The sequence below is a fragment of the Eucyclogobius newberryi genome, unplaced genomic scaffold (assembly GCF_026437365.1).
Source record: "Eucyclogobius newberryi isolate DKJ021-1_F unplaced genomic scaffold, fEucNew1.0.hap1 SCAF_6, whole genome shotgun sequence".
Lineage (NCBI taxonomy): Eukaryota > Metazoa > Chordata > Actinopteri > Gobiiformes > Gobiidae > Eucyclogobius > Eucyclogobius newberryi.
Genome location: NW_027316278.1, coordinates 28,070,067 through 28,094,560, shown reverse-complemented (window position 1 = coordinate 28,094,560; position 24,494 = coordinate 28,070,067). Strand labels below are relative to the sequence as shown.

The 24,494-nt window shown below is 40.3% G+C and overlaps 1 protein-coding gene across 1 annotated transcript in view; it reads right to left on the bottom strand.

Annotated features, from left to right (window-relative positions):
• Positions 1 to 24,494, bottom strand: part of aopep (aminopeptidase O (putative)) — a 155,670-nt gene that overhangs the window by 89,527 nt on the left and 41,649 nt on the right. The window contains exons 8-9 of the mRNA XM_072433120.1: positions 13,510 to 13,720; positions 12,174 to 12,280 (exon numbers count right to left, since the gene is read on the bottom strand). Of these exons, the coding sequence (XP_072289221.1) occupies positions 12,174 to 12,280; positions 13,510 to 13,720 (318 nt within the window). The remainder of the gene's footprint in view (positions 1 to 12,173; positions 12,281 to 13,509; positions 13,721 to 24,494) is intronic.

The following is a 24,494-nucleotide window of genomic DNA, read 5'->3' as shown; positions in this document are numbered from 1 at the left end:
AACTTATGTTCTTTAGTCAGGTGGTTGGACCAAACTAAACATTGGCTTATGTTGAAGCGTTAAGAACAATAGCTCTAAAAATTGCACACATCAACTCGATATATTGACCAACCAATACTCTAGGCAAGGCAAGTTTATTTGTAGAGCACATTTCATACACAAGGCAATTCAAAGTGCTTCACAGCAGGAAAAATGCATTCAAATCACAAAGAAATTACAGAAACAGAAATACAATAAAATTAACTAAATTAAAAATTATCAATCCAACTGATTTTCTAAACTAATAAAATAACAAACAAAAGAGAAGAGTGCAAAGAAAAAATCCTTTCAGTCATATGCGCAGCTAAACAAAACTGTTTTTAGCTTAGATTTGAACATTGTCAGAGTAGAAGCCTGTCTCACATCTTCAGGAAGACTGTTCCAGATTTTAGCTGCATAAAACTGAAACGCAGATTCCACATGTTTAGTCCTGACTCTGGCACCAGCAAGAGGCCGGTCCCTGAGGTCCTCAGAGTCCGAGATGGTTCATATGGCACTAACATATCCAAGATGTACTTTGGTGCTAGGCCATGGAGAGACTTGTACACAAGCAGAGCTGCTTTAAAGTCTATTCTCTGAGCCACAGGGAGCCAGTGCAGAGACCTGAGAACAGGACTAATGTGCTCTACACCACTCTACCTCGAGTCAATTCACACTTCTGAGATAAAGAAGAAATATGATCTGATTATTGTTCTTGAGACAAAGTTAATGTTGTAGCAGAGCTTTTGCTAATATTGCCCGCCCCTTCAGTGGTGACCAGACATTTACTTCACCCTGTAATTCAGAAGTCAGTTACACAGAACCACCTACACGGCCTTATGTCAGCCACAGTAAATCCAGCCCGCTCTTTCACTGGGGAGAACGTTGTTGCCAAGACGCCCTGCTTTGCTTTAGGCTGGAAATAGGCAGTCAGATTTATAGAGGCAGGCTGCAGTGTTTATGTGACCTCACGGCGCATACTACTAGCTGGGACTTTCTAAGCCATTGGCAAAGTGATCCAATCTGCAAGAACAAGGTGTAACGTTCCACCCTCACAGACAGGTCCAGCCACTTAAGCCTGTGCACCAGTCATTACTTACTGTGCCTAAGCAGTTGGTATAATTTAGGGACTTTGTGAATCCAGTATGCGCAATATCAATAGCTGGAGGGATATTTTTTTCCATCATCTGTGCTAAAATGTGCCACTAAATGTCTTGGCAGAAGCAAGTATTACACAAAATTGAAGAGATGTGACTAGTGCTTACCCTAATCCTTTCACATTTCACTTTAAAGGACACATATCAAGCACTATTTGTATCATTTTTGGCCAAAAGCTAGCTTGCCCCAACATGCTAATACAAGCATGCAGTTGTCATGCGATTTGTCAACAGAAGTTCTTTGTCTAGCGATGGTTTATGGACATAAAAACAGAGCAGGAGACCTCCGGAGCGCTGCCTGTGATGTACAAATCTGGTCATTTTGAATCCAAGTGTTTTTCTGAGGCTCGGAGAATGAGAAGAGAAGACTAACTTGCAAACAGGATTAACAAACCAAGGGTGAATGAAGCAAAATTCAACTCCAGGTATATTTTTGATCAGGGAACCGTGTTATAACATGATTGAAAGCTCAAAAAAGTCAATTTAGCATAATATGTGAGTGTAAACTGCCTGTCCAACCCTTTGGCCAACTGACATTTTAATATGCTTTATAAATATATATATGACATTGATGTTCCTTTATGTAAATTATGACTAATAAAGCATTTTTCTTACTGTGCAGTACACTTCATTGTACTGTACCCTCTGAGTCTAATGCAAATGGCCCTTTCCAGTGACATAACACAAACAAACTAAGTGAATAGAGTCCCACAGATGAGCCTAGGACAGGATGCTGGGCCATGATAGTTGCAGTTAGTGCTATTGATCGGCCTGAGCAGATTAACTCAGTGTGCCGATGGGAAGGCCTTGAAGGATCACCCGCCCTGCCGCGTCAATACACCAGGCGCCTCACTGCCGATCGATGCCCCCTTCATCACCACGCACACGCACAAACCCAAGCTCAAAACATAGCCTCTCTCAGCACAGCCTCCTGTTGTGAGCCGAGTGGGAGCTACAAGTCGGTGGTGCTGAACCGTGTTGGAAGAACAGAAAAATATTACAGGTAATTTAAATTCTTTCTCTCCTGATTTAAAAAAATACCTTTGGAAATAAATGCTTAGGTTAGAGTAAAAAAATGCCCAGGAGTGAGGTATGAACTGCCAAAGTATAATAAGAATAAAATCCATCTCAGCACATGTTTGTAGAGGTATATAATACATAATCATGTCCCATGGGAGAATATTTTTTCGAAACCTTGTCATGTAAGAGAAACTCTCAAGAATCAATTTTCAACCTCTCCTGCCTTTGGATTTGAGCTTGAATGCACTAGTGGATCCGCGAGATTGGACCAATCACGTGTTAGCAACTGAACTGGAATTCAAATGAACTTTCTTCCCACTCACCATTGCTTTCAGTGAGCGGGATCCCAGTTCATTAAATTCTTTTGTGTTATTGTATTATTGTGGTTATTGTCGAGCTGTTTGTAGTGTAGTTTGCAACATAAATGCCATAATGACAGCACACTTTGAGGGCAATAAACATTTCAGCCCTACAAGTTGGTCTGTTTTTGAGCAGAATAGAGGATAGATGAAGTTAAAGGGCGTTAAGGGGGAAAACAGAAGTCGACATGGATGACCGCTTTGCTCACGAGGAAGACATCAGCCTCCTGGAATTTTGAAATCTGGCCCGACACTCTTACAAGGATTTGCATCATGCGCAGAGGGAGACGCACACGACATACAAATGTGAACAGACAGGAAAAATTACCAATGCCCTGCTTCCCCTGACTTAATTTAAATGTGATAATGTGGAACAAATGGCTCCGCAAAGGACAGTGCTGGGTTGTAGATGACATCACAGCATACAACAGGCCTAAACCTTTGAACGGAGATGGGGACGGGTAAAACCACGGTTCTTAAAATGCAGTCGTTTGTTGTGATATACCAGCATTTGTGGATTGTTTGGTTTTATTCTTTAAGCAACCACTATCCTTTCCGCAGGGCCTGAACTGTGAGGAACACCTCTAAATCATCATGTTTTGGAATGATTGGAAAATGTAACCTGGAAAAAAGGGTTAATTTGTTTGTATCATGCGTCTAGTATTTCCTGCCTGTAAATCAGTGAAATGTCTTTGCTTTTCTGCACTCTGTCCAGTCTGGGGCTCACTGTGACCGAGGCTGTCTGCAGCAGCTGATAAGATGAAATAGACTCTTTTTAAGACAGCAGGACGTGTTGTTTTTCTGGGAAATTCAGTGTGTGTGCATGTGTGTGTGTGTGTGTGTGTGTGTGTCATGTATTTGTAACATCAGAGGGACATGGCACTATACTTCAATATTTGTGGGTTGGTGTTGCTATTGATACAGAAAATATCACGATAAACGATAATATTGAAGATGACACAATGACCCTACATTTAAAGTAATGGCATTTTAAAAAATCCATATCCAGACACTGATCTATACTAAAAAGTATCAAAACTCATTTGAACCAGTATTAATACTGAAGTACTAGAATTAACATGATCTATATAACAACCATAAAAAGGAATAAGCTGCAATAAAAAAAATATGAATTAATTGATCAAATAAATACAACACATCAAACAGCCTTAAGTATTGTATAACAACAGGTATTGAAATTTGAAAAGTAAATTGATTACTCGATCAAACTCACCAACTAAACCTTACCTTACCTCCCAAAAGTATATTATTTTATGTACAGCTTCTATTATCCACCATTTCAGAACAGGTAATTGTTGCCAAATACTGTATTTTTTGTTGGATCTGCAGTTAACAATTAGCATTTTTTTTCTCAAGTTGTGTGGATAAAAAAAAGGCCTATGGATTAGATTTGTAAGTAAATGTGACCCAGGTAAAGCTAAAGCGATGCCACTTGAGAACATCTACATTTCACATCAGAACACAAACACATTTTGTGTCATTTTGATACTGCTTTGTCTGAGTCATAAAATCTCTTCTCCCTGTACATGACATCTGTTTCAATAATCGATTAGTTGCGACTTGTTTCAACCCTAATTTGCAACATAATTTCACTATTCAGATCAGCAAGACACATAACTCATATTAACATTTGATACAAGTGCAATATATTAACGTCAACCAAAGCCAGTTATTTACTCCTGACCACACATCCAGCTCAAACCTGGAGATGGGTCCCAATGAATGATTACAAAGTTCTCCATAAAAGAAGGAGGCTCACTTTAGACAGCTATATCGTTCTCACAGTTTATCTCTCCTCTGGCCTCAACAATTGAAGACCCCTGATATTCTGCTATAAGTTATGAGACTTGGGGCATGGGACCAGAGCGGTGGCAGAACATGCATTTCTCCACAATAAAACATGGAGTCTGTGTGCGTCAGAGCCAGTAGAGACACACCTACGGGAGACAAAACCGCTGCTCCGTCACTGCCCGTTTCCACAAAGGAACTCCACCCTCCCACTGTCTGCGCCGCGATGTATGGATGACTAAATCCCTCGTCTTTCTTTGTCAGAAATTATTAAGTGAGACTTCAAGAGGAATTGCTACTGGCTTCTTGGGAGAATCACATAATAGCTCAATGTATCTGAGAATAAATGGTGTACTTATCGGACTCAACGGAAAGGTGTGTCGATATTTCTGTGCGAGACACTGTTGGGAAATGACTGATGAATCTATACACCAAAAGGTGGATATATCTTAAAAGGTGGACTATGGAACTTTTCTGGCAGTGGTGCCTTACATTTATTCAATCACTGTTCTTTTATTGCTAAAAACATTACCAGTGACGTGGTCCAGTGGCATCACCTGCTTGTCTCTAAGGAGATGGACAAGTTTACAGCTATACTGTGGAATATTCATCTCCATGGGAACAAGGAAGTGGTGGACCCTCCATCAGAAAAAACATTTTAAAATGCACCATTAAACTATCATGTACATTTTCCATCGTTTAGCTTCTTGTTGTATGAATGTGTAAGTATTTATAAGCTAATGTTGTTTTCATGTAATGACAGAAAAGACATTCAATTATAAATTCCACATGTGGCTGCACTACAATGGTGTTTCTTCTTTATGTAACAGCACTAAGCCAGTCAGCTTTCTCTATCACATCTATAACAGACTAAAACAAACTGACAACACATAATTTATGCTAATAGCTAATACATGTGTTTCCAAATGTAGAATATTTAGAATGTCGAATAATGTATACTAATCTCTACTTGATGATGTGCACAGTGGGGAGTAGTGTGGGAAATTTATTAATATTATTGTCATTTTATCACGATAAATATTATATTGTTTTGTGCTGTCTGTTCATTCTATGTATTTGTATGTCTCAGGGACTGCAGGTGGAAATTAACTCTGAGAACAATCTATATTGTACAAAGCATCTCTTCAAGGTTTACTTTGATTAATGCTATTGTTTTTATGTTTTTTTTTATTGTGACTTACACTGTATTGTGAATGGCACTTTGTACAAATTGTCCTCTATGAATAAAACTTGATTGATTGGTTGTCCCTGTAAAATAAACAATGTAGGAATAATAATATGAAATAAATAATTACCCATGTCCTGTTAACCAACTGTCTTTTATGTCCATTATGGTATATCCATTATTGACATTTTATAAAATCCTTTTGAGCCATGTATTACACATTGTATGGATTTGTGAGGTGCCTGTTCCTAGCCGACTGTAAGAATCACATTATAGCTCAATGTATTTGGAAAATAAATGCCGTTGTTATCAGGACTGTGTGTGTAGCAGCCATGTGCGCACCTGAAGATTGAGGCGAGAGGAAATCAGTAGCTATTACAAACACAAACTGATGCACGCACACACTTTCAGGACCCAGCAGGGCATATCCGGACAAATCAGACTGTGGAAGGTGGATAAGGTAGCGGCGTGCATCCAGCAGTCTCGTAAATCAGCAGGGAGAATGGCCGCTTTGCCCTATATATAACCGCTCTGAAATGGGCAGATAAACAGTGGACATTGGGGTCTGGTAGGATCACCGGCCGTTGATAGTGACCCACTGAACTCGGCAGGACAAGCTGCCATTTAGAGGCTTTGTGTGCAGGTTTGTTTGGGAGATATCAGTCAGTGCCATTGAGCCAAAGCACTCCTGATTATGTGTGGAGGCAAGCTGTGTCCATTCACCCTCTGAAGATCTGCTCCAACAATAGAAACTAATATTAGGAGTCGGCTGCTTCATAAATATTTGATAAAGACTGATGACTTTTCAAGGTCTGACTGCAACATCACATCTAAAGTAGAGGTAGGAAAAATGTAGAAAAAATAATCTATACATTACTCGACGGTGTAATCCTTAAATATTAGGTAAATATAGTTTCGGGGATATGCACATTTGCAATATTGAGTATATAGTCTAGTCTAGTGAGGGTCAGAAATAACTTGGAGCACTGCAGTGCAGGGAATGAAAAGTTTGTCTGCTCTCTCAACTATTCTCGCACTCGCACCAACTAAAGTAACTAAACTACTTTATTTGTCAGTCAAGGAGTGCGACTCTCCTTTCCACTACAACTGCGAGCGGTAGCAGTCAGTGTGTGACCTTGGTGCAGTCTGCAGTGCCGTGCGGCTGTACTGAAGGGAAAGCGGCTGTTATTGACTTATATTGTGACAGTAGCTTGCGGTAAATCTTGCCTTTACATCGCATGTGTGCGTCCAGTGGGTTGTTCTGTGTGTACATCAAAAGCCCACAATGGATTTGTTTTGACACCGGGATCGACTGGTTACCCACCCCCTGACCTAAACTTGGTCTTTGCTTTCCTTTTCAATTTCTTATAAGCCAAACTAGAACTAAAAGACATTTGCAAACATTTTGATGGGTTACAAAAATACCATTATATCATTATTAAGAAAGATTAAGAAATGTGGTTAATTAGTTTAGTATCTTTACTGCTGGAGCAAGAAATATTGGTTCTTCTGGCATAATTATTATACACATGGAGTGAAAAAAGCCCTGTATTTCCTTGTGTGTGCTTAAAGGTGTTGTTTAAGGTATGCGTTTATAGAGCTAAAATTAGATATAATGGATTTTGAGATTCATTTTCCTTCTGTCTTAGCATCATTCTTTTTTCTAACATCATCACACATCCACAATTTTTTTCTAGTATTGGTTTGCTGGTTTTATAACATTACAATCTTTTATTCCTCGACTTCTTCATTTCATCTCTTCTTCCTTCTCTTGACTTTTTCACTTAGTTCTGTTCCCGACCAATTTTCTTCCAAAACATACTCTGCCCACCATGTGTTTGACTGGTTAAGCTACACCGACACCATTCAAATACAAAAGTATTTGCAGCGCTTCACTTTTTACATGTTACAGCCTTATTCCAAAATAGATTAAATTAATTATTGTCTCAATTCTCAATTCTACAAACAATACCAAATAATGACAACTTGAAAGAAGATTGTTATCAAATGTATTAAAAATAAACTGACACTCAAAATTTAGCTCAGGTACGTTGTGTTTCCACTGATCCTCCTTGACAGACGTGTCTATATAAGGTCCCACACAGTGATGTCAGAGCACAAACCAAGCCATGAAGGCCAATGACTTGTCTGTGGTCACATCCTGGAGACAGGATTATATCAAGGTACAGATCTGGGGAAGGGTACAAAAAACTTCCCATGTTCCTATGAGCACAGTCCATAAATGGAAAAAGGAACCACCAAGACCACCTATTGCTGGCCCCCGGTCAAACTGAGCAATCAGGGGAGAAAGGCCTTAGTCAGGGAGCTGACCAAGAACCTGATGGTCACACTGACAGATCTCCAGCGTGTCTCTGCAGCACTCCACCAATCAGACCTGTGTGGTAGAGTGGCCACGGAAGACACTCAGAGCAGGAGAAACAAATATTTCTGGTCTGATGAAACAAAGATTGAATTCTTTGGCTTGAATATCAAGCATCTATCTGGAGGAGACCCAGCACTGCTCATCACCTGGCCAGTACCATCCCTACAGTACAGCATGGTGGTGGCAGCATCATACTGTGGCAAGGTTTTTCAGCAACAGGAACTGGGAGGCTAGTCAGGATCAATAGAAAGATGAATGCAGCAGTGTTCAGACATCCTTCTTAAAAACCTGCTCCAGAGGCTCTGGAGCTCAGACTGCAGGTTAATGCAGGATAACGACGGAGTGGCTACAGGACAACTCTGCGAATGTCCTTAAGTGGTCCAGCCAGAGCCCAGACTTGAACATAAGAGAACATCTCTGGAGAGATCTGATTATGGCTGTCAACCAACACTCACCATCCATTTACTGCCAAAAAATAAGTGTGCCAAGCTTGTAGCGTTATACTGAGTACAGTTTTCAGTTCTTGCCACAGATTCTGGATTGGATTTAGGTCTGGACTTGGACATGGTTGTTCTAATAAATGAATATATTTAGTTTAAAACCATTCCGTTTTTGTTTAGGGTAATTTTTCTTTCTCTGTTTTTCTCGCTTTCCCTCTCTTTTTTTTTAACGGTATAGTGTAAAACACATACTGTGAAGATGCACAACTACAGTAGGTGGAGGTAATGTAACACTTTATGAATACCAACCACCATAAAACACCAAAAAATAAGGTTTTCTTTCAAGATTGCCCTGTATTTGCCTCCATCTATCTTCCCATAAACTCTGAGCAGCTTGCCTTTCCCTGCTGAAGAAAAGCAGCCCCACAGCATGATGCTGCCACCACCATGATGCTGCCACCACCATGATGCTGCCACCACCATGATGCTGCCACCACCATGATGCTGCCACCACCATGATGCTGCCACCACCATGATGCTGCCACCACCATGATGCTGCCACCACCATGTTTGACAGTGGGGATGGTGTGTTCTGAGTCATGAGCTGTGTTAGTTTTCCACCACGTTTTGCTTTTAGGCCAAAAAGTTGAAGATAGCTCCTCCAGAGTTACCATGGGGGTCTTGGCTGCATCTCTGATCAGTGCTCTTTTTTGTTCGGCCTGTAAGCTTTGGTGGACGCCCATGTCTTGGTAGGTTTGCTCTTTCCATTTTCAGATCATGGATTGAACAGTACTTTGTAAGATGTTCAAAGCTTGGGAAAGATTTTAATATCTACACCTGCTTTAAACTTCTCCACAACTGTATCTCTGACCTGTCTGGTGTGGTCCTTGGACTTCATGATGCTGTTTGCTCCCCAACATTCTCTCTCATATGTGGCCTTCACAGAACATCTTCAGTTTTGAAAGCATCTGAAAATCATGTCAAGTTTTCTTCCATTTCACAATTGTTTGCTGCTTTGTGTAGCCCTATAATAAAAAGGCCAATACAATTTATTTAAGTTTGTGGTTGTGATGTGACAAAATGTAGAAAAGTTCCAGTGGCATGAATACTTTTGCAACCCACAGTAACAGTTTTTTAAATAACTGTTTTGGCAGCTTTTTGACAGTTTCTGTACTCAATAGTTTAACTTTAGCATTATTTCAAAACAACAATTTCATCATCATCTTATCCAATCATAGCCACCTAAAACCTCCTTCCTCCTTGTTTGCCAGTTACTTCCTTATATGTTTCCACTACTTTTCATCCTCATCCTATAATTCCACTATAATTCACTATTGTCCTTTACGCTTCTTTCCTGCCGTTTGTTCAGTATATTTGCTTTATCAGTAAAACTGTTTTAGCCTTCCACTAAAAGCTCTGTCATAGTGCTGCATTTGCCACGGTAGCGCACGGACTACCACACACATACTCAGCCGATGAGATAATTCAAGCGCTTCGTTCTTTTATGTCGCTACACGTTTTATCAGTACTCTAAGCCAGGATTAAGAAGGCACTCCGATGGGCACCACTTAAGAAAAGACGGTTTCTTTCCAGCGCTAATGTGTACTCCACGTCACATTATCGAGCGGCATCATTCAGGGGCATGTGTCTCAGCATGTGCCTGTTCTGTTTGAGTTTTTCAGTAACCCTACTCCCTTTATACTGTGTATGCGGGGAACACCCGGACAGGACAGACTCTGTTAACCCTTAAATATACAGCAGTGCTCCAGTGGTTAGATATCTTTATCTTTTTACAATAGCTGCATTTCTTCAATAAATGCTAGTCAGAAGACAAACTGCTGTTATTGCATTGTCTCTCAAAAGATGTTAAGAGGACTAGGACTAACAGTAGAATAAACTTTAAGGCTGTTTGCTATAAGCGTTCACCTGGAAACAACAACATTGTCCAATCTGTTCCTAAAGATGTTTTATTATTTCATTGAATCCACTTACATCCATAGAACGTTTTCTCCAAATGCATTTTCTCCTACAGAGACAAAGATCAGCCCTCAAAGTAGCACCTAAATTCACAACACATTACAATCTTATATTTAGCCTGATTTATACAAGTTTTAATTAAATGTGGATACCTCTAAATTTAAGATTTTATCCTATTCGAGTGCAGCGTCTCACCTTCATTAATCAAATACAGATCCAGTTATTTCAAATTGTCATTATCTATTTGGGGCTTTTTCAAGTTCTACGACCTTTTAGAGCAAAGTTAAGACTTTGGGAGTATTTTGTGTTTTAAATAGCACTGATTAACAATGTGTGTTTATGTTCATGAAGTTAATAGTAAAAGACATATTTATTAGTTTCACTAATGTAATCAATCAATATTTGTTGTCGTTTTGTGCAGGGCCATACCAACCAGCCCTTCATAATACTACTTGGGGTAACTTGCCAATATGTTCTATGCTAGGGCCATGTGTGCCCTGCTTGTAACGTTATAGGCCTTTAGTTACTTAGTCAAGAGTCCATTAGTCCACTAATACTTTTAGTGCTATTTAAAGTAATTATGTGGACCATGCATCGCAGAAAGGAGAAAATATGGAGAGACATATTAGAGAGGAAAGGACATGGGGGATGAGAGAGGGGGGAGGACATGCAGTAAATTTTCTGAGTCAAGATTCAAACTCAAAACACCGGCTGCACTTGGAGCCGGGCATACGTGTGCTGTGCTTTAACCACTTGACCACCGGGCAGCACCCATTTTCCATTTCCACATGACAGGTTTAGCACATTATTAGTGGTTAACATGCTAGTGTTTAGCACAGCTGCCATGCAATAAAAGGCTCATTGATTTGCTGTTACTTTTCCAGGCACCACAGCCAGCGCAGTTCTGGAGTGTTTATTCCCATGGAAAAGGCTACTTTATTCCAGGAAAAAGCTTAAAGTGCCCTTTAAAACACAAAAAAATAACGTGCTTTAAACGGTTAACTGTGATTGTTGTTTTTGGTCCCTAATCCTTTGCTGACACTCTCCGTCTGAGGCTGGGGAAGGTAAACAGGGTGTGTTGGCCTATTGTCAGATGGGATGAGTGCCTGTGCCATTGCGGGGAGCTTTTGTAAAACAGGACAGAACAGTTCACCTGGTTATTATCTGCCGCCACACCTGTCCGTCTGGAATCTATTAAGCCCCTGTCACGTTTGAGTTTACACGTGACAATAACCTTAGAAAGCAGACATCCTCTAGACTTTCAAGTAGAAGTGTATACTGTAGAGAAAGAGAGCCAAAGCAGCAAAAGATGGAATGTCTACTGAAACATGTTTTTTTCTTTAGTTGCCTCAACAATGTCTACAATGTCACCCCACAATCAGTGGTGGAAAGTGCCAATCTGCACCATCGGCCCGGAAGTTTCAACTAGTTTTAGTACAGATTAGTATCTAGGTATTATTAAATTTGACAATCCTAATGTAGCCCCATCATAATAATTACCATGTCAACTTATGATTATAAATGAAAGATGTTCCTTTTTTGTGTATGTACCTTCTTATTGCACGAGTGAGTAATTAATCATGTATTTGTAGTACAATATTGTTTGAGCTGCAGAATATTAAATCAATTCTATGACTCATAATATATAGTAACACAATAATTAAGTGTTTCTTCTGCTATTTATTTGTTGCAGCTCATGTCTTCTATGATAAAGGGTTCCTTGTGGAAGGGCCGACGATGCAAACACGCAAAACTAAACTCTACATAGCAGTTGCCAGTGCCGTGTTTTAAATTCTGAATGAAGGATGCATGTGTACTACTCACCGTAGGATCTGCAGTTGTTCTTGGGAGTTCTGGAGTTCGTCTGAAAGTCGTCTCCACCGCAGCAGTGCCTTCAGGTCAGACTGTTCTGCTGCCTCCTGCACAGAGATCTGTTCAGAGACGAGAGCGTGCATTGAGTGGAGCGGAGGGGAATAACAGAAAACAAATATATAATGTATTGAGTGTGGAGACCAGCAGAGGTAGAAGTAAAATGCTGCTTAGTTATATACAGCAAAGTCAACAATAAGCCAGCTAATTAGAAAAGAAAAGATTTGGAACCCATTTGGACGAGTCAAATTGGAAACAAGTTTTATTAAATGCAAAGAAAATGACATGTGCTAATAGATCTTACAAAACCCAATACAAAATAATCCACAGACATTCATGTTATTCACAGTAAATACAATTTTATAAGCTCTCCACTTTGTCAAAATGTTAAGTGAGTTTGGGTACATACGATCATCTCACATTTCAGGGAATAAGAGAAATTAAAATTACTACTACTAATTTAACAACTACTCATAAGTATCCCAGCATATCCTTATTGCTTGGATACACATTCCGAGCAAAAACCTAAATATATCCTGAGAATTGTATCATTTGCAGCACGCCTGACAATCTGTAAAAGATAGTTCGACAAAGAGCCTCCAGATCTTCATATGTAGAAGGAGAAGATCATGTCCTTGATGCCGCTCGAGAGGCTCTCACACGTCCTGAAAGGTTCTGTAGGACCCTTTGTAAAAAACTGGACACCACTAGCCTACTTTTTTGGAGGAATGGAATAAGGTGATTACTATGGGCATTAAGAAAACTACCAGTAAATGTGTTGGATGGATTTATTAACAAATAAAGTAGATGTGGTTTATCATGATTAATTGAAAGGATTGTGCTGAGCTGATGATATTATTATATAATTATTACTATATATTTGGACAATCGAGTGGAATGCTTGACACAGAATGAGGGTGTTCTCTCGAGTATCACGGTGTGGTCATGTACTGGCTCCAGCCTGGATCGGGCCGTCTTGAAGTTATTCTGGAGGGTCTGGTGTTCTCTTGCCCGTGTGTTTGTCCTCAGCACTGGTGCTAGTTGGTGTGGGCATCGGTCTCAGACGCTGGTTTCCTGTATCGAGTGGTGGGTAGTAATGCTACAGTAACCTGATGTGTGTATATATACGTGTACCAGTGTATAAATATACAAGTCTGTATAAGAGTATATATATATATATATATATATATATATATATAAAACTATATATTTAAAAAAAAATATATATATATATATATATTTTATATTTATATTTTATATATTCAAGCTATATATAATACTTCTGACATACTTGTTGAGTTTGGGCCCATATAATATCCTCCAAGAAGGTGGCAAAGCCTTCGCTGATCCACTCCTCAGTCCAGTCCCGCGCCCCAATGACCAGACCAAACCAGGAGTGGGCGATCTCATGAGAAAGCCTGGACCCACACAGAGAGCTGTCCATCGGGGATTCCCCATCAGAAACACCCAAGACGCTCTGGGACAGAAAGATGATGTGCGGGCTGGAAGACATAAGGTGTATTTATGTAAGATTAGAAGATAATAGCACAAAGTATATGTTCGCACAATCAGAAGCTGTTGAGAAAGAGTTGATGAAACCAAAACAACAGAGTTATCATGATGAGGTTCACACCCACCAAAATGTTGTCTAAACATGCAAAATCCCAGCATGTCTAGGTGTTAATTACTCTCAATGCAAATGAAGAATTCCCCACACTTTCATTATCCTTCTTTTACACCAAAGCTTACTCATCATCTGCTTCACCAGACGGCATTAGTGGGACCACACCAAGGAAAACGAGAGAGTAGAGCCATACATCAATGAACTATTCCATGAATAAATGCAGCAGCACAAACTTTTTCCCCCCACAAATCCCAATGTCCCAATTTCAACACAGGCTGATGAACTCAAACATAAATAAAACAGTTGTTTTATTTAGATATAAATCTTGCAACCAGAAAATGAAATGAGCTTGGTTTGGTGATTCCAAACTAACATTAAAAACAGATAAAATGCATATCAATTTTGGATAACATTGACTAATCAGACTAGACCAGAATAATCCGGTAGCAAATACAATATTACAACCTTCTACTTTACACTAGAGGTTGGTCAGCTGATAAAAAAAAATATAATTTGTTTTTGCTTTACTAAATTTGAACATCAAGGATATCGTCAATAATTTAATAATAATAATAATAATAATTCAAAATTATCTCAAAAAGAGATAAAAACAAAACACATCTACCAAAACAAAGGTATAAAGTGCAATGCCAAAACTGGCAGCGCAGGTTCTACACTATTGATCACCATCTCAGAAATTCTTTTCAATGTTATGTTGTTTAATGATGAGCAGCACAAAGCTCATATATTATGTAGAAAGCCTTTGTAGAGTCATGTGCAGACTGTAGAGTAGAGCCCCGCCACCCTCATGTGACGGGTGATCATAAGACAGTGCGGCAAGCTTTGGGAGGCCCTCGTCAAAGCCAAGGTCACGGCTGAAGACTTCGCAGGACATTCTTTACCATTACCTTGTGTTAGAGTGGGGCGGCCTTAGGGGCTTAGGGGGGGCTCCATGTGCGTGAGAGACACAGGAATGGGACAAAGGTCATAGAGGGTCAGGGAGGTGCTGGTATGTACGGCCATACAACAACACCCTCTGAAGGCTCCATTCACACACTAAGATCTAAAGTGTCCCCTTCACTGTGGACCTGACAACTGGGACTGGATTCATGGAGCGGCAAGAGGCTGGTCAGCGCTGTAGAGGCACCAGCTTTACATTACAGAAATCTCACTGCACTGTATGTGATCTAGTGTTTTCTCTGACCCCAGAGGCTTGAGGTGGTGTCACTTGACTGGGGGTGGGGGAGTTTTATTATATATGTATTTTCTTTGTTTAATTGTATTAATACATATTCATTTAATTAATTCAAAAAAGGCCTTCATTGTTATCTAGGCTCCATTATTGGATTATATATATATATTGGATCCATTATAGGGGTTCTTACCCTTAAATCCCAAATTGATGGTGTAGTTAGTAGCAAAGGAAAGCCAATGCATTAATAAAACAGCAAAGCAAACCACAGATCAAAAGTGATTAACAGGTGGTAGGTGAAAACAGACATGAGCACCTTAAATAAGGTGTGGAAGGGTATACTTTATTGATTTGCCCTCTGCATTTGACCCATCCTTCAGATCATCAGGGGCAACCTGTCAGGAGCAGTGGTCGCCTGGGGACCCATCTCCAGAACTTGTGATCACTTAAAAACTTGCCATGCAATGCACAAACAAATTTTCCTCACAGCCTCTTAGACCTTACGCATGTTTCCGATTAAAAAAAGAAATCTGTGACTGGAACAGCAGATGTTAACATTAGCCTCATGAGTTCCATTGTCTCCTAATCTCATTGTAGCACAACTGGATAAGCTTGGCTTTGTTGTGTGTGTGTGTGTGTGTGTGTGTGTGTGTGTGTGTGTGTGTGTGTGTATGTGTGTCTGTGTGTGTGTGTGTGTGTGTGTCTGTGTCTGTGTGTGTGTGTGTGTGAATGCCGCAGCACAAAGACAGGCTTTCAGAAACGCTGCTCGCACTGGCTCCTCTGAGGGTGGCAGAATCCTTCACTTCAGTGACAAATAGTGTCATCGCACCGACAATAACGCCATCTTTCACATTCACTAGTGCGCTGACTGGCATTAGCTTACATCAGGGACCTGCCAAAGGAACGCCATAGACACTTATGTGCATATAGAGCACCTGAGTGAGTGGGTGGTACTTCTCATTTCCTGCATGGGTCCACATCTGAGAACTGCTGAAAACTTGACAAAAAATGTATGTGTGTGCGTGTGTGTGTGTGTGCGTGTGTGAGTGTGTGTATAAGCCTCGAAATAACGGGCCGGACACGGTCAATGACCGGCGCAAAAATCAGTTTTGACCGACTCCAAACTCAAGGTTCTGGACACAATGACCGACGCAAATTTTTCGCCGTAATATATATTTTAAATAGGCAAAAACAGCGCGGTGAACATGCCCAAAGCGATTCCTCTGCACAAACTCGGGCGCGCTGTACTACAGACCACGATTATTGCTGTAGTTATACAGCGGAGGAAGGCAGCGGAGCGCATGTGCGCGGGCATTTCTATCGCTTAAGTTTCGTTTTGACAGACATGCCACTTCGCAGTCTTCTCGCTTCTCATTGGCCGAGCAGTGTCCGTGATCTAATGTCGATGAAAGCAGGCATCTGATTGGCCGCTGCGTTCGGTTGTACTCGGAAATGCCCGGTCTAATTTTGCGCCACAAGTGATATCGAGGTTGGCGGGCGTCAATCTCCTTAGTTCGCAATTCAGTCTTTTTACAGTTGTTTGCAACACAAGCTGTAATTTTGCACATTAGGGACAATGTCAATGTGGAAGTATCCAAGGGCCCCAAGGGCCCCGCCCCCTTTGGAGCTGTTAGCATCGGGGCAATATATATATATATATATATATGTTAGTAGTTTATTTTGTAGGCTGTGATTTTATATATTCCACAAGATCTCCTTGTGTCAAATGCTGTAAACAGTATTTATTTTGTATCTAATAAAATTATTATATTAAATTAAACAGTATTAAAGATCATGATCTCTGGTTTATATGATTCAGTATTTGTGCTCTTCATATCAAATAACAGATAAAAGTACTTTAAATTGTTTTGCATGCTAATAACCAGGTTTAAAACAACACATTTATCTTGTTCTTATGACGCCGCGATGCCGCCCGCGCTTGTGGGCCCCTGAAATTGCTGGGGGGCCCCTAACTTTTTTAGGTAGGGGGCCCCCCTGGCCTCTAACTTTGAAAATCTATTTCTCAGCCTGTAAATGATAACGAGACATGTTAATAAAAGTTAATTTTTCAAAAATTATGTTATTCTGTTTTCCTTTCCTTGTGACCGATTCAGAATTAGCCATGACAGGTACCAAATGATCGGTACCTGTCATGTTGACAGGGACGTAAAAATAAATTTTTCAAGGCTTGATGTATGTATGTATGTATGTATGTATGTATGTATGTATGTATGTATGTATGTATGTATGTATGCATGCTGTAGATATATAGATAGTTGCTGAAGGGCCGCACGGAACAAGCTCTGTGTGAAACAAAAGCACCAAAAGTCATTCTGTGCGCTCCAAGTGCCAGATTCATGCAGGTTTTATTTAAATAAGTAAATTAAAGGGCCCATATCATACAAAATCAACTTTTCAGAGCGTTTAACCTTCAGTTCTATTGTTACCTGGTATATTTGCCCAAAGTGTTTTTTTGATTGATTTAGCTAGAAAACAGTCTCCATCCTGGGTTGACGGACGGGGCCTACTCACCGGGATGAGTCAGCCTGTTTCAGCCCATCCTCCAGGAAGCATCTGTACCTGTAACATTTGTCCCTTAGGGTGGACTACGAAACGGAAAAAATAGCATAATAAAAATAATAAAATTACTTGATGTATGCTTTGTATAATATCTATAATATATATATATATATATATATATATATATATATATATATATATATATATATATATATATATATAATTATATTGTATATTTTAACTCTAATATGAATACATTTTGCTTGCTTAACCTTTGTAGTTATGCTTGTGGATGTGTTCAAATTGTGCACTGAACTGAATCTGGATTTAGAATATTATGCAAATATGGGCAATTATAATATTTTCTGTAAAATTGCAATTACAGAGGTCATTCAGCACTTCTAATCTAAAACTCACAATACAATCCATGGCTGTGCATCTAGGTGTGCAGACGAGGAGGAAGCCTACACATGGAGCCTGACCTGAGCTGACCTCTGTGCCGTGGGCGCCTCACAATGGAGGACTCTCACATGAGCAGCTTGTGACTGGTCATCTCCCTTGGCGTCCGGGCCCCTGCCTCAAAGGTGTGGGTTGGGGCAAGTCTTCAATTTGGAGAGGTGCAGTTTGCAATAGGTTTCACAGTTCGTTCCTCTGTCCCATCCATTATTCATCCCTCTATTTCCCTATCCGTCGTTCTGGGCTGTAGGCCATTTTTCCCTGGTGGACTGCTCGCATGCATAATGCAGAAGGGCCCCTATCATAGGTGTGTAATTGACATCCCCAGTCCGGTACTGCTCTTAGGCTGAACACCAGTAAAACAGGTGCACGAGACAGGAGTACGAGCTAAAAGATTGTGACAGGAAAGTGAAGAGGAAAAGACTACATCTAATTGATAAACAGTATGTCAGGTCAGGACGCATTCTCAACTTTACAAATACCACTGGGGATATGACACTGGGCATATGACTTGCCAACTTATTTCATTCACATTTAGGACTGTTATAAACCAGCAAACAACATTGTTTAGATGGCTTCATGAGTAAAGATCTGTGATAAAATGTAAATATATGATTATATTTGTGTGTTAAAAGTTATCTGCATCATTAGCCTGAGGGGAGGGAAAGGCATGTTATTTCTAATAACATGTGTGAAGATGTTGTAGAAGCAGCCGTGAGGAATGTTCCTCCCATCCTGGGGACCAGATGGGTAGAACATTCACCAAGGTTTTTTTCTCTAGATAAAGATAATACCAAAGAGTCGTAAAAGACAAGTGCCTTGATGTGAAGCTGACCAATGAGAAATGTGACCCGCCTCCTTTTTATGTGTGATTTTAATAAAATGACTTGTAAGAGGGAGGAACGCTGAGAGTGATTTTGGAAAGTCGTTCAGGTTGCTTACAACATCTTGACTCGGCTAAGCCTTCCTCTCCCTTGCAAGCCACGCAAAAGACTGACGTTTCTGTGTCGTTTAATATTCTAAGTTGAATTATGTTCTCTGACTGTTAAGTAATAGCATTGATTCATGTGTAATTTCTTGACATTTTAGTGGTCCTGCGAGCCGGACGACAAGCTGTTCTTTGTGGAGAGTGAACTGCAAATCGGTGAAGTCTGTGCACAGCTAAAGGAAGTCCACTTTTCCCGTGGCCGCCCATCAGCGCCTCATTCTCCGCGGGAACAGCCCGTTGTTTCGAGTCAGCGGAGAACAGACGACAAAGAGGTCAAACAAATTTTGTGTGTGAAAAAGAGTTAGCCATAAAACGTTTTATGCATTTAGTTTGATATTTACTGGAAAAATATTGTATGCTTTTATGCCCAGTTTCATATTACTGAGGAAATATTTTAGGCTCTTATGCCCAGTTTAGGTATTACTGAGGAAATACCCAGTTTAGGTATTACTGAGGAAATACCCAGTTTAGGTATTACTGAGGAAATACCCAGTTTAGGTATTACTGAGGAAATACCCAGTTTCATATTACTGAGGAAATATTGTAAGCTTATGGACGAGATAAGTTTCTCACATAAGCAAGGAGTTTAAATTGCTCACCACGAGTTAAGTTTCTCACCGGAAGTGATTTTATGTATGCTTTGTGTACGAGTTTGTTACTGACATAAAGACGAGTGAATGTAAGCGCTGTGCACGGGCGTGGTAACTAAGAGAAAAGTGTGAATGTGTGAATGAGGATTAATAAGTTATTAACTAACAAGTGAGAATCACAATTAATCATACAAGGGTCACAAGGCGTTATTCTGAGAGATCTAAAATTTGCAGTCACGGGTGAATCTTAAACACCATGTTTATGTCCGGAGGAATCTAATATGGAATTTTCTCTAGAAGCTTGACATTGACCGTGACTGTAAAGCAAGTAGCATTTCTCTCAGACGACCGAGACCATATAATGCCAGAATTATCACCCCAAACTGTAAAAAGACAAAGGAAAAGTCATAAGAGGATTTTGGAGGGAGACTTCCAGTGTGCTCAGATGACGTGGCAGAGAGGGGGAGATAAGGGGGGTCAACAAGATAGGAGAAGGGGAGAAAGCAGTTCAGAGGACGCTCTGAAGGAAGGTTAATGAATTAGGAACTAAACCCAGATGGTTTTAAATTTTAGTTATTGAGAGCTCTGTAGAACAAATTTTAAGGGTTTTGTTTGATTGACAACAATCAATTATAAAGATTGTATTAAATTTGATAAGAGATGAAGATGAATTCAGATTTTTATAGATGGCCAATTTTTGGGGGGAATGTGATCACAGACAAGACAGGACACTTCCTGTCCCCGACATAGAAGACAAAGTCGTGTTTTTTGTGTGCACAGAACAAAGCTACGTTTTGTTTTGTTTTATTTTTGGACTTGACGAAAATTATCTTTTTGGACTTAATGCATGACTAGATGAAAGTACAGGACGAAAAGACAGAAGTGTTTTTAAATTTAGGATCAAATGCAGGCACGGGCCTGGAAGTGATAATGTGGGTCAATGAGTGACTACTGATGTTTTTGGACATAAGAGTAGAATGGGCAGTAAGTAAAGTGATAGTAAAAGTATATCAGTAACTTATTTATTTGTATTATCATGAGGAAACCTCGTATTGCATGTAGACGTAAGTGAGGGAATAAGTTAAATAGTGACGTCCAATGCCCTCCCAGTAAAGACATGAATGGGTCATTAACTAAAGGCAAACGACACCAAGTCATAAAGATAGTCAGAGATAAGGGGCTATTGACTGGCAAAGACTCTGGAGGAGTGTAGAGCAGCGTAATGCAGGAGTAGAATACATTTTATGAGACCCGCAGATTACCTAAAGATAGTGAAAACTAAACAGGGGGATGGGTAATCAATACATGAGTTTAGAAGCAGAATGACAGGGACATTATAAAGGATAACAGGGGAATCCCAGGGGTTGCAGCGTCTGATAGTTATATCAGAAGAAAGAGAGAAAGTAAAAGCAGGTTACAAGTGAAGGTAAGAGTAAGTGGGAAGAGAGAAAGAAAAAGCAGGTTTAGAAATTTGGAAATGGGTGTTTCCTCCGTTACAAGAGGAAGACAGAGAACAGACACAGAGGGGAAGACAGAGAGGAAGATGAGAGACAAAGAAAAGACAAAGAAAGTAGGCAACAAGGGAAAAACAAGTTGATAAAATGATGTGCCTTATGGACAAGGGGAAGGTTTAGAATCATTTTGATTTTTAATACACATATAGACTTGTTAGAACAAACTAATACACAATGTTTGTAACGCACCACATGAGCAGGTGTGAGAGATTGAGTTTGAAACTCACCTGAAGCACATATAGAAGATTAGCACATATTACATTAGATGGGTGACTTTATTCAGGCCACACCCACAGAGGAGATGTGAAATTTGATGTTAATATTCTAAGTTGTGAACTGATCCTTAAGGCCAGCTCAACGGGTGAATTATTGGGATAATTATTAGTGTTTGATGTATTTGAATCACACACACACACACACACACACATACATACATACATACGCGCGCACACGTGGAGACCAAACATTTAGAGTTTGAGGATACGAAACATTTAGAGTTTGAAACATTTAGAGTTTGAAACATTTGGAGTTTGAAACAAATGGTGGTAAAACAGATAGGTTTGGCAGTGTCGAATTACAGACACACAGACTGATTGACCCACACAGGGGGGAGCCCAGCGCCGTGGAAAGGGGGGCTCAGCCAGGGATGTGACCACTGAACTGTGAAAGGTCAAGAGGTGACATTGCGGAGTTGAAGACAGACGCAATTCCATCTCTTCCTTGATTACATCGTTGTAAACTATCTGGATTATTGAATTTTGTTTAAATGTAGAAATGTAGTAGTTTGACAAATGGGCAAGGCCATTTATCAAACAGGAGGGATATGTACGTGTAAACAAATGTTCCGAATCAATAATTACTAAAAAAAAAAAAAAAAATTGTAAACAAGAAAACTGTTTGAAATACACTGAACTGTCGAAAAGACTTTGTTTATCACCGCAGCAGAACGTGTTGGAGATGTGGTGTTTACAGAGACGGAGCCAAGTGGACGGAGCCAAGTGGACGGAGCCACACCGTGTCGTCCTCACACCGACCATTGGAGGGACGAGAACATGGGTGCTCTCATGGGAAAGTGAGAGAAATGTCTGGACAACACAGCGGCAGATCCATAACATCGCAGACGCAGGACTTCGTTTGTATGAGTTTTGTCCAGAGTCTACGGTAGAGTACTATACTCTGCTACGATGAACGAGAGCCAGAGGCTACGGTGCGCAGAGTACCATACTCTGTGTGAAAAGAATCAACAGTTATCATCATCACAGCGATGACGGTAATATGGGTGCTGAACATCTGTATTATGCACCGGACAATCGGGACAATCGATCAACATACACAACTGTGTATACCGGGAAATGAAACATACACAGACCTAAAATAAAGGGAAGAAAATAAGTGATCAACATGAAAGGTTATGAAATGTGTAATGTGAAATGTACAATGTATAATTGACATGACAGAGGCTGAAGAAACACAATGGCATATTATACAGCCACTATTGGTTGCACTAACTAAGAGGGTTTTTTATCTGCTACAACATAACTACATGTAATGTTAATGAGATTATGAATTGAGATGGGAAATGTACCAGTTCATATGTGTCATAGGTGTGACCGAAGCGTGCAGCGGAAGAAGGTCTCTTAAGAAACCAAGCGAGGACGTATGGTGGTGTGGGGACACTTGTGGAACGTTGTGCCTATGTATCCCTTTTGTGGCCAGCCATGGTCATAACAAAGATCAGCATCACCCAGAACCATACCGCAGGGTCAAGGTCGAGACGTTAGTGGACAATCTGGTATGCTCCCAGTAGCACCTGATACTACGTATATAGATCCTATTGGGGTACCCAGAGGAGTCCCTGATGAGTATAAGCTGGCTGACCAAATAGCAGCAGGGTTTGAGGGCCTTCCGCTTGTCTCTGCGATATTTCCCATCACGCAGCACAAAAATGTGGACAGAATTAATTATCTGTCTTTCCAATTACAAAGGTTGACTAATCTGACTCACAATTTAGGACTTGCTCTCGGGTCACAGTTGCATCACACCGCTTTAATGGCGTGGCAAACTCGAATGGCAGTAGACATGTTATTAGCTGAAAAGAAAGGAGTTTGTTTATTTCGTCGCTCTCACACCGAAGAATCCCTAAAAGCATGGAAAAGTTGCCTGCTGTCCTATAAGCAGGCTCTGCGTAAGGCCCAAACCAGATATTATTCAAATCTAATAGAAGTCAACAAAAGTAACACTAAATTCCTTTTCAGCACTGTAGCTAGGCTAACAAACTGTCACAGTGCAGTAGAGCCCTCAATCCCAGCTACACTTAGCTCTGATGATTTCCTCCTATTTTTTAATAATAAAATAAAAACAATCAGAGATAAATTAGATGAAATTACCCCCGCTATTAGCCCTGAACTAGCCCAAGCTGTAAATCTAACGTCCCATATAAATCCACCTGTAAACCTAGAAAGGTTCACAGCTGTTGATCAAGCAGAGATAACTTCAGCCATTATGTCCTCTAAAAGCTCAACTTGTGTCCTAGACCCCATTCCAAGCAGACTCCTCAAAGACATTCTTCCCCTAATTATAGACCCTATTCTTAATATAATAAATACTTCACTCGAAAGTGGCTATGTTCCACAGTCCTTCAAACATGCAGTCATTAAACCTCTTCTGAAAAAGCCTAATCTAGATCCCGACCTATTGGTAAACTACAGACCTATTTCAAATCTTCCCTTCGTCTCTAAAATCCTTGAAAAAGTTGTAGTAAAACAGCTTTGTCGCCACCTGCAGGACAATAACTTATTTGAAGTTTTCCAGTCAGGGTTCAGAGCCCACCACAGCACTGAAACTGCACTAGTTAAAGTCACAAATGATTTGTTATTAGCCGCTGACGATGGACTGGTCTCAATCCTGGTTCTGTTGGACCTCAGCGCAGCGTTTGACACCATCGACCACAACATTCTACTGCAGAGGTTAGAATGTGATGTAGGTGTTGGAGGAACAGCCCTCAGCTGGTTTAAATCCTATCTATCTGATAGGTTCCAATTTGTTAATGTAAACCAGAGCTCCTCACCAAGCTCTAAAGTAATTTACGGTGTGCCACAGGGTTCGGTACTCGGTCCAATTCTGTTTACTCTTTATATGCTACCATTAGGCAACATTATCAGAAAGCATGGCATTAACTTCCACTGCTATGCAGATGACACTCAGCTGTATTTATCAATGAAACCTGATCAGAGCGATCAAGTAGACAGACTTAGTACTTGTGTGAAGGAGATAAAAACCTGGATTACACTAAACTACCTGCTTCTTAACCCTGAAAAAACCGAGGTCATTGTGCTTGGCCCTAAGCATCTACGAGACGCTCTATCTGAGCAGATAGTCACACTGGACAATGT